The sequence below is a fragment of the Stegostoma tigrinum genome, chromosome 9 (assembly GCF_030684315.1).
Source record: "Stegostoma tigrinum isolate sSteTig4 chromosome 9, sSteTig4.hap1, whole genome shotgun sequence".
Lineage (NCBI taxonomy): Eukaryota > Metazoa > Chordata > Chondrichthyes > Orectolobiformes > Stegostomatidae > Stegostoma > Stegostoma tigrinum.
In genome coordinates, this window is record NC_081362.1 from 85,046,535 (window position 1) to 85,062,792 (window position 16,258).

Below are 16,258 nucleotides of genomic sequence, written 5' to 3' on the forward strand. Positions count from 1 at the left end.
TGCAAAGAATATTAACGACAAAGGGCTGAATTTTACCAAAAATTGGCTTTCAATTTCACGTGCTTAAGTGGAGTCTTTTCCTCCAGGAGCTTGAGCAAATTATCTCTCAGTTCCCTGCTGCTCAATTCATTCATGAAGCACACTTCTATGGTGTCACTCCTGCACAATCTTGCATTTATTAGCGGTAGAAGTACTCACTGTGATTTTGAGGGATTTTTCCCACTGGCACCATACTTAATAAACACAAATAGCCCTTCATCTATGCACACAGTGAGAGGGAAATGAGAAAGAAAAGTCTCATCAGAAATAGAAAATCACATTTTTAAAAATGTATTGATACTTTACATCATGGCCTGTCTGTAACTGTAATTGTAACTGCAGCTACAAGAATGAAGCATATAGTTTGTACTATGTTTGAACCCTATGTAAGTGTGTGCCTCCATTTCCCTAACATTCAGTGCTCTGCAACATCTTGTCACTCTTCAGAACTAACTGTGGCCCAGATACAGAACTAGTGATTGTCCCAAGCAGCCCTCTGACCACATCTAAGCCTGGATTGAGACTGGAAACTACTCTATTCTGAATGCTGTGGTACCTCCTGACTGACAACAGTCCCTCTTCCCTTGACCGAGAAGTACTCCTCTCAGACTTCAGACATGGCCATTTGATTGAAGCACAGTCAAAGTGTGTTCTGTGTAAGCTGCGGGCACATGTTGAAGATGTGATGTTAATTGAGGACCACGGTGTAAAGCAACATGTTCCTGCCCTTAAATGATCATTGATAAACCACAAGATTAGGATTAGGCCATTTGGCCTCTTGAGTGCGCACCATCACTGAAATCATGACTGATATGTTTCTCAACACCATTCTCCTATGTTATTTTCAAACCCTTGATCCTTTCACTCATCAAGAATTAATGTCCGTCCTAAAGACACTTCATGACTTGGCCTCCATAGCCTTCTGTAGCAATGAGTTTCACAACCCCCTGGATGAAGAAATCCCTCCTCTCAGTTATGGATGACAGTGACAAACTACCTGGTTTTGTCTACGTGCCATAAGGCAAAACAAGACGGAAGTACTGAGAACTTGTCAGTTTTAAATGAAGTGGCAAAGCACAAATAAACAAGGCAGGGAAGAGATGCTCTGAGCATATAAATAGGCGAGGAGTGAATGAATGCTCTGAAAGCAACAATGAGCCCCAAGATACACCCTGCTCCAATGTTTGAGATGTATTCTTGTCCCTGTACGAACAAAAGGCATTGGTGAAATGGAAATATGTATTCCACCCAAGCGGGAGATGTGCTGTGACAATATGCTGAGGGCCTGGTCTGTGTCCAATGAATGCAGATGGTTGTTACCCATGAAGTGTGCCTGGCGGTACTGGGGACTGTTGGCAAAGATGAAGGCCCAGAAGAGCAACCAGTGAGTCGCACTGCAGGTACCTATTCTGTCTTTCACGTCAGGAACTATCATTTGGTTTCTCTTTGCAGTTTGGGAGGAAAAGTAAAGGAGGTGAGATTAAGTAATAATGAGTTGTTAATGCACGCAAATAGGCCCTTTACTAGCAAGATTCACATCTTGATGTTAAAACCTTTTATGGAAAATCAGACCTTTTCATCCCTCAATGTTGAGAATCTCAACAGGGACTGGGAAAATTCAGCCCATACTTCAGGCTGGTGTTCATTAGGTATATATATTCTGTACGTACCCCATTCCTCCTGAATAGCCGTAAGGTTTGCCAGAAATGTTTGATGGTACAGCTTTTCCAGTTGAATAAACTGTACTGCTTTTCCATCTGGATGTACAGTAAAGGAAAATCATACTGTTCATATATCAAATTAACTGTAAAACACTGCTACTTCTTATAGCAAAGTACGTATATAAAACAAAATGCACTTAATAGCAGAGGGATTCTGACGTGTTACCAAAAATGTTGTTTCTCTTTGGAGGCAAATGTTGATGTCAGGTAACATGAACCAATGTTCTGACATTACACTAAAAGTAAAAGAAAATTATTTCAAGTGTCAATATTAGGAAACAAAGTTTAAAGTAACATTTTATGACAATTAGCTGTGGCAATGCATGAGTAAATGCGCCTGACTTGGAGGTTGCCAGTCTCAGTGCTGATCCAGTTCTTCACAGCGGAGGTATCCTTAAACCTTGAGCTACTGCAGTGCATGTTATTGATTATACAAACAGCAGCCACGTTAGTAGTCACTAACCTCATTCAGAGGTGAAGCAACTAAGTGATATTGCGCATGAAAATAAAACATTTGATCAAAGAACAAAGAAACCTACAGCACAGGAACAGGCCCATCGGCCCTCCAAACCTGCGCCGATCAAGATCCTCTGTCTAACCTGTCATCTATTTTCTAACGGTCTGTGTCCATTTGCTCCCTGCCCATCCATGTACCTGTCCAAATATATCTTAAAAGATGCTAACATGTCTGCGTCTACCACCTCCACTGGCAACACGTTCCAGGCACCCACCACCCTCTGTGCAAAGAACGTTCCACGCATATCTCCCTTAAACTTTCCTCCTCTCACTTTGAACTCATGACCCCTAGTAATTGAGTCCCCCACTCTGGGGGAAAAAAGCTTTTTGCTATCCACCCTGTCTATACCCCTCATGATTTTGTAGACCTCAATCAGGTCCCCCCTCAATCTCCGTCTTTCTAATGAAAATAATCCTAATCTACTCAATGATAATGGGAACTGCAGATGCTGGAGAATCCAAGATAATAAAATGTGAGGCTGGATGAACACAGCAGGCCCAGCAGCATCTCAGGAGCACAAGATGCTGCTGGGCCTGCTGTGTTCATCCAGCCTCACATTTTATTATCCTAATCTACTCAACCTCTCTTCATAGCTAGCACCCTCCATACCAGGCAACATCCTCGTGAACCTTCTCTGCATCCTCTTCAAAGCATCCACATCCTTTTGGTAATGTGGCGACCAGAACTGCACACAGCACTCCAAACGTGCCCGAACCAAAGTCCTATACAACTGCAACATGGCCTGCCAACCCTTGTACTCAACACCCCGCCCAATGAAGGAAAGCATGCCATATGCCTTCTTGACCACCCTATTGACCTGCGTTGTCACCTTCACGGAGCAATGGACCTGAACACCCAGATTTCTCTGTTCAATTTTCCCTAGGACTTTTCCATTTCCTGTATAGTTTGCCCTTGAATTTGATCTTCCAAAATGCGTCACCTCGCATTTGCCTGGATTGAACTCCAACTGCCATTTGTCTGCCCAACTCTCCAGTCTATCAAATATGGTACCAATGAATCTGACCAAAATTGAAGTCAGTGGGAATCAAGAAAAATCCTGCACTGTTTGGAGGCACAATCAGCACAAAAGATGCACTGCAACACCTCAAGCTTCCTTCTCTAGTACATTCCAAATTCTCAACTTCTTTAAGTGAGGAGGAGGGTATTAGATGGATGGAAACATGAAATTTTCTTCCTAACTAGACACACAGAACCAGGAGTAAGACATTCAGCCTGCCAACCCTGTAGTCATTTAATACAATTATGGCTGATCTAATAAACACTATTCCCATAACCTTTAGGCAACTGATAATCATAAATCTAACAATCTCTACCATAAACATTCTCCAAGATTGAACTTCTTGACTGTTGGGTGTAAAGAAATCCAAAGATTCATAATCCTGCAATCAAAACAGAATTTCTCCTCATCTCAGTACAAAGTGACTTGACCCACCATTTTTAAATTGTCCCCTCTGGTTCTAGACTCAGACACAGGTGTGCTGTTTCTCCTTGTTCAATCTGTTCTATCCCTTTAAGTACTTTGTAGGTTTCAATGACAGTACCTCTCAGAATTCAAAATTTGTGAATATATAATCCCAGGCTGCCCAATCACTGCAATGATGTAACCAATGCAAAGCACCTATTCAGTTTCTCTGCCATTTCTTTGTTCCCCATTACTACATCTCCTGCCTCATTTTCAAGCAGTCCAATGTCCACTCCTGCCTCTCTCGTCTTTTAAATATCTTTAAGCCTCTTGCAATCTTTCATTATAATACTAGCTAACTTATGATAACATATAATCTTCTTTCCTCCATATTGCTTTTTTAGTTATCCTGTTTCTAAAAGGTTTCCCACTAATATTCATCACTTGCTTACCTTTACTTCTGCTTTTATGCTGTCCCTGACTTCCCTTATCAGCCACAGTTGCCTTTTACTTCCTTTAGCATGTTCCTTCTTCCTTGGGATGAATTTCCGCTGCACCTCCCTTCCGCAGGAACTCCTGCTATTGCTGCGCCATTGTCCTCATTGCTAGGCTCCCCTTCCGATCTGCACTGGCCAGCTATTCCCTCATTTCTTTATAGTTATTTTTACTCAATTTTAATACTGTTACATCTGCTTCCAGCTTCTCCCTCTCAAACTGTAGGTTGAATTCTATCACATTATGGTGACTGGCCCTTAGGGGTTCTTTCACCTTAAGTCATCTAATCATTACCTAATCACCAAATCCAGAATTGTCTGTTCCCTAATGGGCTCTACCATAAGCTGCTCCAAAAATATCATCCCATAAACATTCCACAGGTTCCTTTTCTTCAGATCCACCAACCTGATTTTCACAGTCCATCTGCATATTGAAGTCCTCTATGATTATTATGATAGTGCCTTCTTTACGTACTTTGTCAATCTCCCGTTTACTTTCTGCCTCACATCCTGACCTTTTTTTTAAAAAACATTCATTCAAGGTATGTGGCCAGGCCAGCATTCAACACCACTGTTTAAAAAAGAAAGTAGATAAAAAGCAGGTAACTATAGGCCAGTTAGCTTAACTCCAGTAGTGGGGAAGAATGCTTGAATCTATCATTAAGGATGAAATAGCAAGACATCTGGATGCAAATTGTCCATGCTGGAACACCCAGCATGGGTTCATGAGGGGAAGGTCATGTTTACCTAATTTGGTGGAATTCTTTGAGGACATTACTTGTATGGTGGGACAATGGGGAACCTGTAGATGTGGTGTATCTGGATTTCCAGAAGGCATTTGACAAGGTACCACACCAAAGGCTGCTACATAAGATAATGTTGCACGGTATTACAGGTAATGTACTGGCCTGGACAGAGGATTGGCTGACTAGTAGAAAACAAAGAGTTAGGGTAAATGGGTGTTTTTCTGGTTGACAGTCACTCACTACTGGTGTGCCTCAGGGATCAGTGTTGGGACTGCAGTTGTTTATAATTTACATAGATGATTTGGAGATGGAGACAAAGTGTCGTGTTTCAAAATTTACAGATGACACTAAGGTGAGTGGTAGAGCAAAGTTTGTGCAGAAGGCATTGAAAGTCTGCAGAGGGATACAGATAGTCTGAGTGAGTGGGCAAAGGTCTGGCAGATGGAGTACAACATTGGTAAGTGTGAGGTCATCCATTTTGGTAGGAATTACAATAAAAAGGACTATGTTTTAAGTGGTAAAAAAATTGCAGCATGCTGCTGTGCAGAGGGACTTGGGTGGCTTTGTGCATTCATCGCTAGAAGTAAGATTGCAGGTGCAGCAGGTAATTAAAAAGGCAAATGGAATTTTGTCTGTCATTGCTAGAGGGATGGAGTTTCACAGGGAGGCTGTGCTGTAGCTGTATAGGGTCCTGGTGAGGCCACACCTGGAGTACTGCGTGCAGTTTTTGTCTCCTTACTTGAGAAGGGATATACGTGGAACGCCCTGCCTGCCAATGTAGTTAACTCAGCCACATCAGGGGCATTTAAACAGTCCTTGGATAAGCATATGGATAATGATGGGATAGTGTAGGGGGAGGGGCTTAGATTAGTTCACAGGTCGGCGCAACATCAAGGGCTGAAGGGCCTGTTCTACACTGTATTGTTCTATGTTCTATGCTAGCACTGGAGGGGGTGCAGAGGAGATTCACTCAGTTGATTCCAGAGTTGAGCAAGTTGGATTATGTGGACAGACTAAGTAGGATGGGATTATACCCATTGGAATTCAGAAGAATGAGGAAAGATCTTATAGAAATAAAAGATTGTGAAGGGAATAGATAGGTTGGAGGCAGAGAAGTCGTTTCCACTAGCAGGTGAAAGTAGGGCTGGGGGCATAGATAGAGAAAAACTGTTCCCACTTGTAAAAGCATCAAGATCTAGAGGGCACAGATGTGATGTGGTCTGCAAAAGGAGCGAATGTGATTAGACAGATAATATGCACCCTGTGAATAGTTAGTGTGTGGAATGCATTGCCTGGAGGTGTGGAGGAGACAAGTTAATGTGAAATACTCAAAAGGATATTGCATGATTGTGGATAATTATTTCAACAGAAGTAGAAATAATTGGAATAAATGTCCAAAGTGGAAAATGGGGAAAAGGCACAAAATTAGCAGCAGGTAATGATGCTCATTTAAAGAGCTGTTGCAACCAAGATGAGCCAAATGACCTCGTTCTGCATGGTACACTTCTGTGGTTCTGTGATCACATCCTTTGTAACAGAGAGAAACAAAATGTTTTAAAAAAAAACATGATACTGATTTGGAACTCTTACAACCTTCATTGGATTGCAGTGGCTCAAGGTGATGGCTCAGAATCACCTTCCCAAGGCAATTAAGAAATGGCAACAAATGCTGGCCTTGTCAGTAATGCAAAAGATTCCAGAATCAAATAAAAGTAAATTGCCTTACCCCATGCAACGTGGAGCTTTCAGAGTGTTACTGCAACCATTTCACACTTCTTTTGCAAGCATTTAGATGGTTCGGAGACCATGAGAAATCAAGAAATGAGCCGCATGCAGCAGAGTACCTGAGTCTTTGCATTGCTTATAACCAGGATATTGTTATTGCTGATAACAAAGTGTGGAGCTGGATGAACACAGCAGGCCAAGCAGCATCTTAGGAGCATAAAAGCTGACAATACGGGCAGAGACCCTTCGTCAGAAAAGTTATTGCTGGTCCAGTTTCAGTGTTGCCTATGATTGTGAAACTAGTTAACTAAAGCCACAGAAACTCTACAAAACTGCTTCTTTCAGGAAAAATTTGGGTTTCAAGTGGCCTAAAACCCACAGGTTGGGGAGAAAAAAAAGGGTTCCCAATACTGACCATCATATATGCACTTTCAACAAGGTTAAATTCATATAAAATGAGGACAGGGTAAAGTTCACTTATGATGGCTCTCTTTGGTGTCTTGCAATGCTTTTCAGATCTAGATTTGCACAAACTGCCACTTGCATTGGTTATCTGAGAGTAAATAAAATCAAATGTAAATGTGCAAGAAGTCATAAATTGCTTGAAAAGTTGAAAAGGATACATTCTCGTTCATCAAAATAGATTTCTGCGATCTGAAAATAAGAAAATAACATCAATGGTAATGGACAGATTGCCACAATTTTGTCCTGTCAGTTCTATGACAAGAAAGTGGATTATAAAATATTGCACTGCATGGACTGGACTTAAAGTGACCTTCATATTATTAAACACTACAGTGAATTACAGTGATTACATAGATTGAAAATATATGTTTTTTCCCCAAAAGACGCACATTTAAACAAAAGCTGCCAAGAAAAAAAAATACACAGGAGGAATCCATTACTTAGACATTTCTCATTTTGTTTAAGAAGGTGGCTTCAATTAGTTAGTACATCACAAATACCTTACAGTATTAAAACTATATATATGCTATTACTGCTGCTTTCAAGAGATTTCAGATACTTGAGTCCATTCATTTCCCTTCAACTGAAAAGGCCTGTAATTGCTGGGTTATCTTCACATACTTTTGAAACAAAGATCTACAGTCTTCAGCTGCCACCCAGTCCAGAGAAGATTGAAAGGTAGTTACCAATGTCTCTGCAACTTCTATTCTCACGTCTTTGGCTGCATCGCATTTGTATCTTACCAACTTTAATCACCAACAGCTTATCCAATACTTCCTCCTCATCAATTTTAAACCTTTCTGGTGACTCAGTTTCCCTCCTCTGTCACCATGACCTGAGCAGCATCTACCTCGTGGGTGAAGACGAATGCAAAGTACTCATTTAACACCTCAACTGTGCCTCCAATGCGTGTGAACCCCCTCTCCAAAGAGCATATCTTATTTTTCCATCGCTTTGATTTTTTTTTGGGGGGGGGGGGCGCTTGTGGAAAACAAGCTAAACCCAAGGGCTGTGCATGAAAGGAGTTTCAGCTAGCAACACGTAGCCGATTGTCATTAGTTTGAAGTCTGGTGGCCTGTTATCAAAGACCTCCTGCCTATCAAGAACTCTGTGATCAGTTCCCAGGTAGCTAGCCAGCTCATGGATCAGAAGCCATCAGACTTCTGGAAATGAAAGAGCTGTATACTGAACAGTCTGAGAAAAAAACCTCAAGCTGAAGAAAGAGATGACAAAGTGTGGAGCTGAATGAACACAGCAGGCCAAGCAGCATCTTAGGAGCACAAAAGCTGACGTTTCGGGCCTAGACCCTGATGAAGCGTCTAGGCCCAAAACATCAGCTTTTGTGCTCCTAAGATGCTGCTTGGCCTGCTGTGTTCATCCAGCTCCACACTTTGTCATCTCTGATTCTCCAGCATCTGCAGTTCCCATTATCTCTCAAGCTGAAGAAAGCCTGTTTATTTTCCCTCACCAGTTGTTATAAGCCGTGGGTCCTATCAAAAAAATTCAGAGACATTCTAAATGTGAACCAGTTAACCTGTGCCTCCTGCAAGTAAGTGAAACTCCCCACAGAATAAGGATCGATGAGTGTGTTTGCAGGGAATCTTCTAAAGGGCAGGTGTTGAATGATACGTCTCATAGAATCACATATTATGGTGCAAATGAGGCCATTTGACCCATCATGCTTACCACTGGCTCATTAAATGAGCATCATTACCTTGTGACAAAACCTTTTCTCCGATTTAACTGTCAATGCGGGATCTCAAACGTTTAGTGAAAATAGGAAAACAGCTCAAGTACTGACGATCCTCCCATCCAGAAGACAGCAAATTCAATACTTACTATTGAAACACTGTTGCTGCCACAATACATAGACGTGAATAAGGTGCTTCAAACCATAGCTGTGAATTAGTAAGAATCTTGGAAAGGAATTTGAAGCAAAATTAATGAGTTAGAATTAATTTTTCCTCATTCAGCACTAATGTCATGGAGAAGCATCTCACATTGTTCAATTTCAGGTATCTTTCATTAATGCATTATTTTTCAACCAGAAATACTTCTTTAGGCTTGTCTTTTGTTCTCAGAAACTTAAGCCGTAACATTTTAAATTGAGCAAGTGAATGTGCCGATAAAATCTACTCGGGAGGTAGGGATGGTAGTGGTGTTGGAAAAAAGTAGAATTGATTGTACCTGATGAAGATAGTATGGCAGTCTATAGGAATCATTTAACTCTGTTTCTCTCTGAATGCAGTTCAGCAGAGTCCGAAGAAGTCTTTTCTTGTCGACTCGCTGACAGTTTACTTCCGATTCAGAACGTTTGTCATTTAAAATGGTGTTCTGTGATGTACATAAAAACTCTGAAGAATCTTCTGTGACTTCATCCAAGGTTCCTGTAAACCCACAAGAAATTGAAATATATTACGTAATTTATGTAAATGAAAATTGAAAAAATTTAGCACACACAAAAGGAAAACAGCACCGATCAGAAATTACACCCAACTGTAGTTATGCAGCATTAGCACACTCTTCACCTTTGGGATTAGAGCTCAAGCTTTAGTGAATTATCTTCAGAAAAGTTAAACAATAAGAATGGTCTCAGCCTGAATCAGACTGCTCACAAATGTGATGTTGTATTTCACTCAGAGATTGATTTATGGTCATTTTCTCACACCATTGAAACTGTTTACCTCATCCAATTGCACTTCTGCCTCATCTCATTCCTCATAGAAAACCTCACCTCGGCCTTTGCGAGCTCTAGACTTTACTGCAGGAAAGGTAAAGTTGTCATCATCCCAGAGACCACAAGGCTGTTCTTTCATTAGGGGCATGGCGACTGTCAGGTGGAGAGTTTAACTTGACAGTCACCATGTTTTAGGCAAGGGGAGAAGTTGAGCCCTTCATAATGACCTCAACCACTGTTTTGAACCCATGCCATTGGCACCCCTATGCATCACAAGCCAGCTGCCCAGTCAACTGAGCTATCACCCGATGATGAATATTACAACACATTGGTAACTAGTCTCCCATCCTCCACAAACACAAATATCAGCTCAACCAAAAGAATGCTACCAATATCCTAGCTTACACTTCAACTTGTTGAACCATTGCTTTTCTCACTGATCTCTACTGGCAAACAGCTGAGCGACTGTTGAATTTTAAAGTGCTCATCTTGTTCACAAATCTCTGCAAAACGTCAATCCTCCGTAACATTACAATGTTTTCCAGACCTAAAACACAGAGGTTTCAGGATAACCTTACAGACACTTATGAAATCATCAGGGACATGGATGGGGTGAATGGTCAAGGCTTTCCCCAGGGTAGAGGCCGTCCAAAACTAGAGGGCAGAGGTTTCAGGTGAGTGGGGAAAGATTTAAAAGGGGCCTAATTGACAACTTTGTCACGCAGACGATGATGCGTGTATGGAATGAACTGCCAGAGGAAGTGATAGAGGCAGGTACAATTACAACATGTGAAAGGCATCTGGATAGGTATAGTTTTGAGGGATATGGGCCAAATGCTGGCAAAAGAGACTAGATTAATTTAGAATAGCTGGTCGGCATGGATAAGTTAGAATGACGGGTCTGTTTTCATGCTGTACAACTCCAAGACTATGACTCTATGACCTACAAATCCCCAATAACTGTATTCCAAATCCGATCAGTTGCATACTCCCAAATTTAAACATTTTACCTTCAGATGTCACAGTCCTAAAGCTCTAGAGCTTCCTCCCTGAATAGCTTCACCTCTCTCAACTAAAAATGCTTCTTCTGTGCTTATTTCTATGACTTTTTGGTCGTCTATTTCTATTTCACTATGTGGCTTAGTATAATATTTATTCATCAACACTCCTGCAAAGCACTTTGGAACATTTCACAATCAGCATATTACAAAGATAGGTGGAGAAAGAGTTAATATTTAAACGAAGTTGGGAAGCTGCAGATGGACGTGGACAGGCTCGGAGACTAAGCAAAGTAGCAGATGGAATAAAATGTGGGAAAGTGTGAGGTTAAGCACTTTGCTAGGAAGAACAGAGGTGTAAATTATTTTCTAAATGGGGAAAGGCTTTGGAAATTTGACGCAGAAAAGGACTTTGGAACCGTAGTTCAGGATTCTCTTAAGGTTAACATGAAGATTCATTTGGAGGTTAGGAAGACAAATGCAAAATTAACATTCAGTTTGAGAAGACTAGAACACAAGAGCAGGAGGTACTATTGAGGCTCTAATCAGACTGCATTTGGAATACTGAGAGCAGTTTTGGGTTCCATATCTAAGGAGGGATGTGCTGGCACTGGAGGGGGTCTGAAGGAGATTTACAACAACGTTAACAAGAATGAATGCCTTGTCATATGAGGAGCAGTTGAAGATTCTGGGTCTGTGCACAATGAAGTTTAGAAAGATAAAGGGAGATCTGATTGAAAATTACAGAATGTTGAAAGGCCTGGATAGGGTGGGCGTGGAAAATATGCTTCCACTAGTAGGAGAGACTAGAACCCAAAGGGATGGTCTTGTAAGTGAAAGAACAACGTTTTAGAACCAAGATAAGGATGTATTTCTTCAGCCAAAATGTGCTGCATCTGTGCAACTCATTGCCACAGAAGGCTGTGGAGGCCAAGTTATTGAATGTCTTTGAGACAGAAATACATAGGTTCTTGATTAGTAAGGGAATCACAGAATATTGGGGTGGGGAAAGGGGGGGGGGTAAATGGGATTAAAACACACATCAGCCATGACTGAACAGCAGGGCAGACACAAATTGGCCAAATGGCCTAATTATGCTCCTATATTTTATGGCCTTGTTACATAAATGCAAGTTTCGTTCAAAAGAGATCAACACACCAATCTGTAATTAACTTATCTTTTTTCTCCAAAAAAATTACTACCCCTTTCAAGTAAGATAATTAGTGTATTGTTTACTGCTGGTTATAGATCCATGGGGCTGGTCAGCTTCATATAGCTCATCCAAAAGTCCAAACTTTATCCAAGGGAAAGCAATTGAACGTTTACAAGTTATTTGACTGCTGGGAGTATCATTGCTCAGCAAGATCCTGTATTTAGCTCAGGTCAACACTATAAACAGAAATCAAGAGCAAGATCTCTGATTCAGAAACCTAGAACCCAACAATCATTGCAATGCATTCATATGTAAAAGATCAACTTGCATTTATGTATCACCTCTTACAACTTTACCTTGTTGTAATGCATTTCACAGCAAGTTAAGTACTTTTGAAGTCACTGTTGTAAGCTAAGAGATGTGGCATCTAATTTGCTCAAAGCAATTGCGAAACAGCAGATTTTTAAAAAAGTTGAATGTAGTTTGTAGGGTAAACATTGGCCAGAATACCAGGGATAGGTAACATCCTTGAGCTTTTTAAAAATTATGCTGTGGAATATTTTGCTTCCATATGAATGGACAGAAAACAGCCTAGGTTATTTTCCTTTCTTCATTCGCTTATGGGATGTGGGTGTCATGGGGTAGACAGCATCTATTGCCCATCCCTCTGGGAATTAAGGGTCAACCATATAGCTGTGAATCTGGAGTCACATGTAAGCCAGACCAGGTAAGGATGGCAGTTTCCTTCCCTAAAAACACATTTATGAACTGAATGGGTTTTTCCCAACAATTGACAATGGATTCATGGTCATCATTAATGTCATATCAGAGGCACCATCTCTAATACTGCAGTACTGGATTGTCAACTGTGTTGTTTTGTGGTGAGGCCCTACAGTGTGACTTCAATCCACCACATGCTGACTCTCAGCTGCCAACTTCCACAAGCATGGTTGTGGTCTTGGATTAAATGTGGGGTCCTCTGGGCTAAATAAAACTGAACAACGTGGTCACCAGGCAAAGTTTACCCTCTCTCAATAAGCTGGAGAATGCAACTTGCAACGTATAGTGAATTACATGATTTAGAATGCTTTTTAAATATCATGCAAGGAAGCGGATTATGAAAGTGACGTTGGGTGATAGCTCCAGATTGTAGGTGGCTATGTTGGCACTGTGGTTAAAGTTAGATGATAATTAGAGGTGAGCTCTGTTGTTCAGTTATTTTTGTTTTGGATTAAGACATGAGAAAGGTTGACAAGTCAATAAATAAGTCAATAAACTGTGCCACCACAGAAGTTTCTTTCTTTGGGCAGGATCTGAATAGGGAGAAAAAAAATGGCAAGTAAATTCAGAAACAAAAACAGACAAAACTAATTTTTATTCCAGGTTTGTTACTTGCAATCTTCTAGGTAGTTTATTTTCGCTCACTTGAACAGCAAAAGATCGTAACTGAAAAATTACCAGAAGTGACGGTTTTCAGTTCTCTTTCCATTTCTGAATCACAAGTCCTAACTGTATCTATGCCCAGTGGAAATTCGGCACTCCGATTAGCAACGCTGTTCGAAATTTCAGATTCATTGGCACAGTCTATCTCCATGCAGTTATTTTGCATAAGCTCAAAGTCAGTTTTATCACAGCTGTCTTCATTGTTATTGATTAAATCTTGTTTGGTCCACTCAAATCCTTCTGTCCTGTCATCAGTGAATGGTGAACTCTGTGTCTCACGAATCTGATTTTCATTTTCATCAGAAATTAATGAGGAAAGATGATTGGTTGCACCACCCTTTTCCACATCCTTCAGACAGCCATTTTTTTCCATTGTACCAAGTTCAGTCGTATGTGAACCTCCTTCATCCATGAGAACCTTCTACTATAACCCAAGCTGGGACCATCAATTTTCTTCAGCTTTTCTAAAATAAAGTATGTCTGGCAAAAATTAATTCTAAAGAGTCAATAAAAATAATATTAACTTAAGATCAGTCATAGTAGAATTGTAATAACTTGTTTCATGACATAGTCAACATCTTAATATAGCATAGTTACTGTATGTAAATTCAATGATGTAGTTTCACTTACAAACTACATAGTGTGTTTTACATTATCATGTTATATTGTTTAAATGGCAGAAAACATGATAAAGAAATATTTAACCGTAACTGCACAGTACAATTCTTTGCTTTCAAATCCAAATATACCTTTAAGACATTGCAGAAAGTCAGATTCGAAGAAGCATATTACAGCACAAGAGATGTCCGTGTTAAATAAAATAAATGTGCAATTTCCCACATGTGGAGTGTTTGAGACAATGGCTTTCTAGGTGCCATTTCTAGACAATTTCTAATGTTACTATATTCATTTCCACCCCCGTGACATGATCAAAGCTGCAGTTCAAGATGGAATGATGCTAATAATTCACTAAACCAAAAATTCCATCCACCTTGTGGGAAGCATATGGCCTCTGACTGACACCTGTCTTGAATATGGCAGCAAGGACCGATAATCTCATTCCCGGAGTTGTGGACATCATGTTTCTTTCACACAGCAGCATATGTCGTGACAAGCAGGTTGTCTCTGGAAGGGTTTCAGTACTAGGGCCCTGATTTTTGGCAGAAACTTTTAAACGATTTAGACTTACTGCACAATAAAAGAATTTTTTCAGATGAGACAAAAAAATTGCTGCGTGATTGGTAGAGGTGGAAAACTGCAAATTGCAGGAAGATACTAATGAATTGATCTGGCAAAGTGAGCAAATGCAATTCAATCTGGAGAAGTAGGTAGTTAAACTGGAATCGTACAAAACATCAGTTAGGCTTCTGCTTTGATTAGCATATTATAAGAAGGTCATGATCACCTGAGGAAAAAAGAGAGGAGATTTGAGAGATGTGGTCAGCAAATGGAGAATTTAACTTTCAACTTGGATAGGTTCTGGAACATGCAAGACCTCAGAAAGGTACAGGCGAGGTTTCCAAACTTATGACAACCTGCCACCCAGGTAGATAGAGTTGTAAAGAAGGCGTATGGTGTGTTAGCTTTCATTAATAGGAGGGATTGAGTTCAAGAGCCGTGAAGTTATGCTCCAGCTATACAAAACTCTGGTTCGACCACAACTGGAGTAGTGTGTCCAGTTCTGGTCGCCTCATTACAAGAAAAATGTGGAAGCGTTGGGAAAAGGTGCAGAGGAGGAAAGGTCCTACAAGGAAAGGTTGAGCGTGCTAGGGCTTTTCTCTTTAGAATGATGAAGGAGGTAACTTGATAGAGGTGTACAAAATGATTAGAGGTATAGATGGAGTGGACAGCCAGAGACGTTTTCCTAGGGTGGGAGGTAACTATTATGAGGGGGGTGAGAGATAATGGGAACTGCAGATGCTGGAGAATCCAAGATAATAAACTGTGAAGCTGGATGAACACAGCAGGCCAAGCAGCATCTCAGGAGCACAACAGCTGACGTTTCGGGGATGAAGGGTCTAGGCCCGAAACGTCAGCTTTTGTGCTCCTGAGATGCTGCTTGGCCTGCTGTGTTCATTCAGCTTCACGCTCTATTATTATGAGGGGGCATAGTTTTAAAGCGAGTGGAGGTATATATAGGTGAGATGTCAGAGGTAGGTTCTTTACTCGGAGTGGTAGGGGAGTGGGATGCATTGTCGGAGCCGGTAGTGGAGTCAGCATCATTAGGGGCATTTAAGCGGCTATTACATAGGCATATGGATGGTAGTATAAGATAGGAATGGAGGTTAGATAGACATTAGGTTTAGGGTAAAGGTTTGGCACAACATCGTGGGCCAAAAGACCTGTACTGTTCTGTGTTCCGTGCAACCTGGAGAATGGTTAGGAAAAACCCTATTTCCCTTAGGAGAGTTGTAAATATTTTCTTGTCACAGTTAAAAAGCACTTTGATATGCTTTTTGAATGCTATCTACATGGCTACAGTGGGATTAGGGTGGATAGCTGTCAAAGGTTTTTGATGGGTTGACCACTCCCCTCCTTGGTATGGCATATTAAGACTATTAGCTTGCTCTACTCGAACTCACGGTCTGCACCATCATATGGAGGTGGCCAGTGTATGGCACAATGTGGCACGCGCGCACACACACACACACGGGAGGTAGGCAGCTTATGACAGTGGGGAGCACTAAACTGTCAAGAAGGTGAACATGTCAATGTGTGGCACCATGCCACAGCAACGTCAGACTGGCAGCATCTGCCATCAGCATACTCTATGTTTCAAGGACTGTGAGAAAGCCAAATGGGAGAAGTTCACTAGATGAAGGGAGACTACAGTCAGCCAAGGGGTTTGTACAATTTA

General features: G+C 41.0%; 1 protein-coding gene across 10 annotated transcripts in view; it reads right to left on the reverse strand.

Moving 5' to 3' along the window:
- cnsta (consortin, connexin sorting protein a) overlaps nucleotides 1-16,258 on the reverse strand; it is an 85,128-nt gene that overhangs the window by 47,467 nt on the left and 21,403 nt on the right. For 6 of the 10 annotated variants that reach the window (XM_059648725.1, XM_048536313.2, XM_059648723.1 and 3 more), the window contains 4 exons: nucleotides 13,417-13,881; nucleotides 9,318-9,517; nucleotides 7,289-7,319; nucleotides 1,710-1,796 (listed from right to left, as the gene is read on the reverse strand). In XM_059648725.1, coding sequence (XP_059504708.1) covers nucleotides 1,710-1,796; nucleotides 7,289-7,319; nucleotides 9,318-9,517; nucleotides 13,417-13,813 — 715 coding nt within the window. In that variant the 5' untranslated portion in view covers nucleotides 13,814-13,881. The remainder of the gene's footprint in view (nucleotides 1-1,709; nucleotides 1,797-7,288; nucleotides 7,320-9,317; nucleotides 9,518-13,416; nucleotides 13,882-16,258) is intronic. The other 4 variants (XM_048536317.2, XM_059648726.1, XM_048536315.2 and 1 more) reach the window with 2 other exon arrangements.